The following is a 9,449-nucleotide window of genomic DNA, read 5'->3' on the forward strand; positions in this document are numbered from 1 at the left end:
GCAATTACAAATACAAACGAAAACAAAAACCTAACAACAAACTCAACCACAAACACCAATACAAACACATAGAAAAAACAAACAAAAAAGCAAACAAAAACCTAACAACAAACCCAACCACAACCACAAACACCAATACGAACACAAAGAAAAAAACAAAAGAAAAAGCAAACGAAAACAAACCAAATCCAAACGCAAAACCAACCACAAACACAAACACAAACCCAAAGAAAGAAAACACAAACGAAAAAGCAAACGACAACAAACCAAAACCAAACGCAAAACCAACCACAAACACAACCACAAACACAAATACAAACCCAAAGAAAAAAATACAAACGAAAACGAAAAAAGAACGAACAAAAACAAACCAAATCAAAACGCAACCACTAACGCAACCAAAACACAAAGAAAACACAAACGCGAACATAAACGCAAAGTGCTCACAGTCTAGCCCGGGGCAGAATCGCCTGTTTCAGCTTAATAAACGACTATAGTACCCCAACTTATTCATAGTCTTGTGCACGCACTTAAACGAACGTAGGTGCCAAACCAAACCAAATGAACAATTATAATACTCCAAGCTTATCCATAAAATACCTACAACATTTGCACTTGATCAATCCCCGCTAATTATGTAATTATTTTTTCCCAACACCAAAACAAAGTAATAAAAAGTAAATTCTTTTCTACTAATGCAATGGTTTTATAAAGTGAAGTAATTGTGCTTTCCTAATTTATCAAAGGGAAGTAAGTGCTAAAGGACTCAATATAAATAATTTTCAGACATAATTAGAATTTTTGTAAAAGATGATATTTTTTTAAAATTGTGTTTAATGAACATGCCGACAATTATTACTATCAGTTTGAAAAATGAAAATTATTTCCTAACACTTTCAATAATAATTTTTTAACTCATAAATTTAGACAATGAGCACGATAATAATCTAACACTTAAATCCAACGAGATATGTCAACGACAAACTTCTTACATGTTACATACAGAATTGAGCTTTATATATTATATATATATAAATATATATATATATATATATATATATATATATATATATATATATATATATATATATATATATATATACTATGCATTTTTTAATCAGAAAGCCAAAGTGCAAATTATTTGTGTTAGTGTCTTGCCTTTTAGGCATATTCAACTAGTGAAGAAAATATATAACTAAGGTTTAAAAAAATGAAAATTAGAAACATAAAAATAAATATAATTTGTTATTTCACCATATGTTCTTCATCATAGCTTTACGTATACATGTATAGTTTTCACTTTTACTCTAATTAAAAAACACCCCGTTATTCATGAAAGTTTTTCCCAATAAGCAATGAAAGTTTAGTATAATTAACAATATTCTGTATATTTGTACTAACTCAAATGGTATATTCCGCATAAAGATATTTAAAATTGTAAATCACTGTGTCGTGTTTTTTTCATAGCACACAATGTCAACACAACGGTTTTTGACAAGCTCTGTGGCCTTTGTTGAAAGTTAATTTACCCAGCTTACAATTTTATTTTCCCTACGACATGTAGAATACATATAAACATCTGTGTTGTCCGGTAATAACGGAGACCAAAGGAAAAAAATAATTCAATATAGTCTAGGCACTCATAATTGCGGCAATAAAAGTTTAAAACTGCTCTATTTAGGATGGTTGTTTCTTTTGTATTGAATTAGGTAACTTCATAAAATATACTTCGTAATGTTTCCTATTTCAGTTTATATGCGTGAGTGGCCTTTCTTGCTTATAAGCTCTGTTTTTTTTTAATCAGGAACGAATTTACTTTTAATAAGATTTTGGGAATTACTTTCTAATTTATATTTTTTCATGGTTATAAAATTTTTTTTTTGTTTTTACATACAACTATGTTGCAATTGAAATGCGTCATATGCTTAAATGAAAGATAATTTAAGATATAGTATTTAATGTAATTGTTAATACCGTGATAGTTGTTTCAAATAGTAATTGTTACCAATTATTACAGATATGGTTGTTTGTGTGCCTTGTGCTTACTTATTTTAGTGATATCAAGTTTTATAATCATGAATAAACATACAATACATTTTAAATAATAATTCATTTTGAAAGTCAGAATACTATGCAATATATCAAACTTTATTTTAACGAAAATAGAAAAGTACAAATAGTCTGTTTACAAAGGATTAAATATTCTGCTTACAACGTAATAACTATTTTGTTTACAAAGTAACCAATGTTTTGTTTACAAAGTAACCAATGTTTTGTTTACAAAGTAATCAATAGTCTGTTCAACTTATAGCTGACTGGTCTGGTCAGTTAAACCATCTGATTCTTTGTCTGGAAATACAAAAGAATTTTTATAAATTATTGCATTTTCTATATTCATGATAAAAATGACTCAAAATATATTTATACTTTTAATTAATTTGGTGTATTTTGATAGCTCTCAATAAGAGCGACAAATAGCAAGCTACGCATTTCTTCGCTGACCTTTCGTATTCATGTTGTTTTCTGTTTCTTCTTTCACCATCTCTGTCTTCACCTCTGTCACGCCTGTTCTCTCTTTCATTTTGGCCTTCTTCGTAATTTCTTGAGTCTCTTCTATCATCTCTATCTTGATCTCTATCTCTGCTGTCATCTCTGTCTCTGCTTTCATCCCTGTCTCTGCTGTCATCTCTGTCTCTGCTTTCATCTCTGTCTCTGCTGTCATCTCTGTCTCTGCTTTCATCCCTGTCTCTGCTGTCATCTCTGTCTCTGCTTTCATCTCTGTCTCTGCTGTCATCTCTGTCTCTGCTGTCATCTCTGTCTCTTCTGTCATCTCTATCTTCATCTCTACCATCTCTACCATCTCTACCATCTCTGCCATCTCTACCATCTCTACCATCTCTCTCATCCCTGCCACGATCCGATTCGTCTCTGATCTCCTCAATATCTCTGCAGTCTACCGCCCCATTTTTATCCCTGTCCAAATCATCAAAATGATCCTTCAGTGTCCTTCTTTTCTGTGGGTTATCGGTTCTAGAATCAACCCAGCGCTCATACTTTTCTCTCGTCAATTGTCTGCTCCTGTCTTGCTCCTATACCAACATGAAAAATTTATTTAACATATTTCAATCATGAATTTTGTTTGTTTGACCTTACACTTATATATTTTTCATTACAGAAATTATGTATTTAATTCTATATTTTACTAACACAACTTCATAAATTTTCTGTTAGAAGTGTGAATAAAATTTACGTTCTATATTTATAGCAGGATGCACTGAAACATTTAGTCTATTACTTCTTGTTAACTAATAATTAACTACGCACGGCTACTCTATATTACACATTTATAAAACAGCTGTCACTTACACGGCATCGCTCTTCCGTCTCTTCTCTATCCTCCCTCGCATAAGCTTCAATTCGTCTGAGCTGTCTAGCAACATGTCTACGAAAATAACAATTCCACGTTTAGAGATTTAACAGAAAGTACAAGCGTTCAATGTTCAAGCTTTATAAATATCAACTAAATCAATAAAACACGAACACAAGAAAAGAGACTGCTTTTAAAACCAGTACGGACAAAATTATTTTATTACATTAAATATTCACTGTTTTAAAGTCAATTTTCTTATTGCGTGAAATATGACATCCGAATATACATGAAAAAAAATTACATTTGAGACTGTTTATGTTTATAAAAATACACACACATTAAAACAACTGAATTATCTCAAAGTTGTTACATACCTTTTGTATTCATCCTCAGACAGACGACCGTCTCTGTCAGTGTCAGCCTGATCAAAGATGGCGTCAACATCTCGTCTGTCCAGAACACCGTTTCTATCTTTATCCAGGTCATCGAAATGCTCCTTCAGAATTCTTCTGGTCTGTGGGTCACGGTGCTCAGTGTCGACGTGACGGTCATATTCCTCTCTGGTCACTTGACCGTCTTGGTCATCGTCTTTATCCTAGACATTTTTATCCAAATATTATAATGTATTGCAACATGTATCGTTTCTTTTTTTTTTTTTTTGTAAATTACAATAGTAAATCTCACGACATGGCATTAATACATTTTAAAATTCTAATTTTAAATTATACATTTCAAAACCTAGAACAAACAAATATCAAATATTAACCAGCTTAATCAATTTACAGTTGGTTCACAGATCCAACCATAAAGCTTCATTGTGACACGTACATGAATCTGATCCTGTAGCTCTGATCTTGAGACCCTCCTGTCACCATCTCTGTCCATCTCTCTGAAGGCCCGTGACGCTGCTGTGTCAGATCTTCTGTCACATCTGCTGGACACGATACGGTTCAATTGTCTCTCAACTTGCCTGGTAGGTGGAAACAGTGGCAATGATAAATGATAAATAAAATACGAACAATAAAATTTCACAATTGTACGAATATTTGAATATTGAAACAAAGCGTTGAGTATCTGGGTGAAATTGAATGTGTTCAAGATTTTAACATCATTACCTGATAATTTTTATATTTAAAAAAATAAAAACATAAAGATATTTTTCAATTTGACTATTGCTATCTGTATTTGGAAAAGTACTTCCAATTGTACAACTTACAAGGTTATAACAAAGTTTTGAACCAACCTGTCGTACCATCCTGTGATAGCCCAAACCAAATGTAAGAACAAAGTTTTGAACCAACCTGTCGTACTCGTCTTGTGAGAGACGGTCATCTCTGTCCGTGTCCGCCTCATCAAAGTTTGCTTCAGCGTCTCTTCTGTCCAGAACACCATTTCTATCTTTATCCATGTGCTCAAAAAGCTGCTTCAATATTCTTCTGGTCTGGGGGTCGGGCTTTTGCTCATCCACCCTACGGTTATATTCTTCTCTCGATATCTCTCGGTCGCCTACTCTGCTCTGTATGATATATAATGAACGTTTTAATCCTTAAACAACACATGTTTTGTAAGATCAAATTATTCATAAGCTGCATTTAGTCAAAGTTAAAATTTCAATCCATGAAATTTTTCTGTTCTGCTACATTTATTCATGGATGTTTACAACATCTTTCTATAAATCTGTGGGTTCAATAAAAATATTTAATGTTTTTAAAAGCTAAAACTTTTTATGGCTATCTAATATTCGTGGCGATGAAATAAAGATGCATCTTACATTCCAGTGGTTCTGCATCTCCTGTCTAGACACCTGTCCATCACAATCTTGATCCAGTCTACTTAATGACTGGGATTTTAAGGATTTCATTATCTCGACTAGCTGGCGAATGCGTTGTCTTTGGTGGTGTCTGTTAAATGTATCACCATAATGTTAGGTTTTATATATATATATATATATATATATATATATATATATATATATATATATATATATATATATATATATATATATATATATATATATATATGTAAACATTATTTATTTATAATTTATCAGAAATATGTCGACGTAGCATAATAAGGTGTCAGTTCTATAATTATCCTGACCTCTGATATTCCTCGTGACTTATTCTGTCATCTCTGTCAGTGTCAGCCTGATCAAAGATGGCGTCAACATCTCGTCTGTCCAGAACACCGTTTCTATCTTTATCCAGGTCATCGAAATGTTCCTTCAGAATTCTTCTGGTCTGTGGGTCACGGTGCTCAGTGTCGACGTGACGGTCATATTCCTCTCTGGTCACTTGGCCGTCTTGGTCATCGTCTTTATCCTATGTTAGACCAAAAGCATTTCCAGAGAAAGTATACATAGTTCTAGAAATTATTACTTTTATACGTATATGATATTGATATATAGTTGGTAAGCTATAATTCTGTAGGTCACTCCTAATAAACATAAATTTACCTGTATTCTGTTGGTCATCTCAGATCTAGAGAGTTGACCATCACGGTTCTTGTCCAATTCCCTGAAGGACTGGGAACTGTCTTGATCAACATACCTACCCAAAGCCAGGGATAGGATGCAAAACACGCATGCAAGTCGGAAGTTCATTGTTGTGATGATTCTGGGGAAAAATTTTATTACAACATATTTTTACATGTTAGCATTAGAAAAAGACTAGTATCTTACACATTTGTCAAACTTAGACCAGATCGATGATTAATTAATACACGTTGTAAATAATTAAATTTCAATGATAAAAAGTCGTACTTGAGAATTACTTATCATGTGTACAAATTCTAAGAAAACAAGAAAATGAGAGAATATTTAAATTTTATAAGATGGCGTGGCCTAGCGGTAGAGAGCTAGACTTCGAAACCAAATGGCTCGAGTTCGAATACTGGTTCAAGTCCTTGAGTCCACCCAGCTCTGATGGGTCACTAGCTCACATTAAGGAAAGCAAAAGCGGCTGGGATAGTGCTGACCATACTATCTTTTCGTATGTCGAGGTCTCCGAAAAGATGAACTCTACTTCATCTGTCCCATGTGCCTTGGTCACGAACTGGATAAGATGATGTTTAAAAATATGCATACCTAGTAGCTGTTGTAGTAGTGAATTCAGATGCCGCTGAGCAGGTTTATATATGTTTCTAGCGGTAAACCTTAACCTTTGATAAGTTGTGCACTAAGTGATCATGCATGAACTTCTTGCTGTTTTTGTTTGTCATGATGTCGAGGCTATGTTTATCTGGCTGAGTCCCAGTGTAAAAATCTAAAGTGTAAATTTTGGCATACCAACTAAACAAAATATTGATGCTGGTAAATTGTTAAAAGTGCTGACTTTAGAAGAGTGTACACAATGGTAAATATTTGTGTTGTGAGGATTTTATTTTGTTGTATACAAACAAGATCGGATAAAAATAGGACAGTAAAACTTGGCAAACTACTCAGTGTTGCTTATCAGAAACTAGCTGAATTTGTGTTTTCTTCTCTTTAATTATAACAAAACGTTAGTAAAGTACTTTTCTTGACAACAATTATCAAAGGGCAGGTATAATTGACTTATTTTCTTTTTTAAACCTTGAGAAATCCAAGAAATGAGAATACATTTGAGTGGTCATAATGTCCAGTGAATTTATGCAATGTTCTGACATCTCTTCAAACTTTCTATATTTTTGACTCGGTTCTCTAGAGAGGTACCCGTCAAAGCTGGTTACATTACACGTGTGGTAACACAGTAGAATTAGTTGTATCGTAAGAGCAGTGTTTCTTTCAGAAATTTTTTCCAGGTTGGGAGGAGCACTTGAAACTTTTTTGTGGGGGGGGGGGGGGACTGGTTAGAGTATATATTTTGTATATAAGTTCTATTTCGTTCGAGGCGAGGGGTGGGAAACGATAGAAGACTGAATCCATTAGATAAGGTTGAATATTGGGATTCTGACAGTATATTTTTGCTTAAAACTTCATTATTTGCTTTTATCTTAAAAAAATAATAGCATTACATTCAACTTATTTTATCGATACAGCCCTGCCATAATAATGATTGTGCTCTTATTGTGACAGTAGTGTATACCAAATCCCAAAAGTTGGCGCTATTTAATGCCGGTCATTTGAACGCTGTACTATCTTCCAGTCAACACACACACACATACTACGCTATCTATACATTCAAACATACATAGCAAGATAATAAGGTCCACTTTCTAATCATTTTAGGCGTTTGTGATTTACTTGTACCTTTTTCTTTCACCCCGTGGCCCTCTTTTATTTACGCTAGTGTTAAGGTATTTCAGCACCGAATGAAGAACGAAGCATTTTCGTCCCACTCTTGACATCCTCTAGAACTGAATGAGAATCCTTCATGTGTTAACCTCCCCCCCCCCCCCCCCCCCCCCCCCCCCCCTCTACCCAGTCAAACAGATCCAATAAACGGAGACTTTCGCGTTAATAGACCTCACAGTTACTCTTCTTCTTCGTTCTTGATTTTTAATCTTGGCAAGTATTCCTCAAACATAATTAAATATCACGTGTCAACTTGTTATGCGCCTTTGGAGCCATTGACTGCAATTTCAGCTTGCTTTTCTTTTTGGATTTGCCTCCGTAGCCTTTGTCGAAACCAAGAACAAACTACAAGGCAGTAGTTGTTTAATTTTGGAGTTGTCTTTCCTAGAAGAGCTGCTGGTCCCTGCTATCGAGCCTCAACTGGCTGTGTTTGAATGCTAGAGTTTTCGGTTTAGCAACCATAAATACATAAATAGACTTTTTTGGTACCACAGTAATGCTAAACGTAATTTCAACTTTTAACACATTTTTAAAAAAATAAATATTTTTTTTATAGTCATGCGTGTCAATAGTGCTAGTAACTTGAACCATATTGTCAGATATTACGACTTTTAAATGTCCTATTTTTGAGGTCTGTAGTTTACAAAAAAGATGGTGGGGGGTGGGGGGTCATTTTGATCGTTATGGGGGTAGAAAATATATTTTCAGGTATCGAATGTTTTAGCCAGGCAAGTAGATGTTATAAAAATCATCATCATTATAATTATCTTTTCCCAATCGTTTCCAAGGCACATGGGACAGATAGAGTTCACCTGTCACATTTATTTCGGCATACAAGGGGATAGTGTGGTCAGCACTATGCACAGCCGCCTTCGTGTCCCCTAAAGTGAGTCAGGTACCCATCAGAGCTGGGTGGTCCCAGGGATGTGCTACGATCTCAAGTCCGAGCCGAGAACTGAACTCGAGACCTTCAGGCCAGCAGCCAAACGATCATACAAATTAAAATTAATAATAGTTTAAAGGCTTGTCTGTATGTACTGTGTGTTACTAATGGAACTTACTTTTTTACATTACAATAAATAAAGCATGTATTAGAATCGTGGGTTGGTTTATGTATTTGGGCGATAGAAGTTTTTACCAGCCTAGAGCTTATAAACATAAAATTTGCTAAGACAACTAAACTCTGTATTAATAGGGTACTTTTTGTACACTATTTTCTCATAAGTCATTTCGATATTCTGTTTTAACTTTAAAGAAATGCACATACATTTCTCTTAAAACAGTTTTAAAAAATGAAGAAGCAGAAAATGTTTTATATGCAAGTAAATAAAAGTTTATTTAAAAAAATTTAAAACATCATTTAGACAGCGATAGATTTAAAGTATCTGAAAAAGAACAAAAATGAGCAGAAAAGATTAATAAAAGTTTTAAAATTACTATCAGTAGGGAAACATGCATTTTAAAATTTAAAAAAAACAAACAAATCTTGTTGGTTATTTTTTTGTACAAATAAGTGGCATGAATATTGCTTAGTGTTACATTTAACCCTTAGTATGGTCAACTTTGTTTACTATCCCCCAATTCAATTCAGGCACCCTTGAGGACCGTGTGGAGTTTGGGACGTTCTATGGCATCGTGCCTGTAATCCACACTCGTAACTTTAAAATAGGAAATAATGCCCGTACGTTTCCATTTGTGATTTACTCTAGATACCTAATGTATTCCTGTACCAGGATTCCCCTATATTTTCTACTCTAGCTAACTAATATATTCCTGTACCATAATTCCCCACCCATATTATTTCCT

General features: G+C 33.9%; 1 protein-coding gene across 1 annotated transcript; it reads right to left on the reverse strand.

Annotated features, from left to right (window-relative positions):
* Positions 1-2,305: 2,305 nt before the first annotated feature.
* On the reverse strand, positions 2,306-5,843 carry LOC131947655 (uncharacterized protein DDB_G0283697-like). Its single transcript, XM_059308895.1, has 9 exons — positions 5,826-5,843; positions 5,471-5,691; positions 5,142-5,271; positions 4,672-4,886; positions 4,199-4,340; positions 3,745-3,965; positions 3,367-3,442; positions 2,540-3,089; positions 2,306-2,349 (listed from the first exon to the last, which is right to left on the reverse strand). Exons 1-9 carry the CDS (start codon positions 5,841-5,843, stop codon positions 2,306-2,308), a joined length of 1,617 nt encoding a protein of 538 aa, XP_059164878.1.
* Between the last annotated feature and the right edge of the window lie 3,606 nt (positions 5,844-9,449).

The sequence above is a fragment of the Physella acuta genome, unplaced genomic scaffold (assembly GCF_028476545.2).
Source record: "Physella acuta isolate Inbredline_101_S28 unplaced genomic scaffold, ASM2847654v3 ptg000604l, whole genome shotgun sequence".
NCBI classification, from domain to species: domain Eukaryota; kingdom Metazoa; phylum Mollusca; class Gastropoda; family Physidae; genus Physella; species Physella acuta.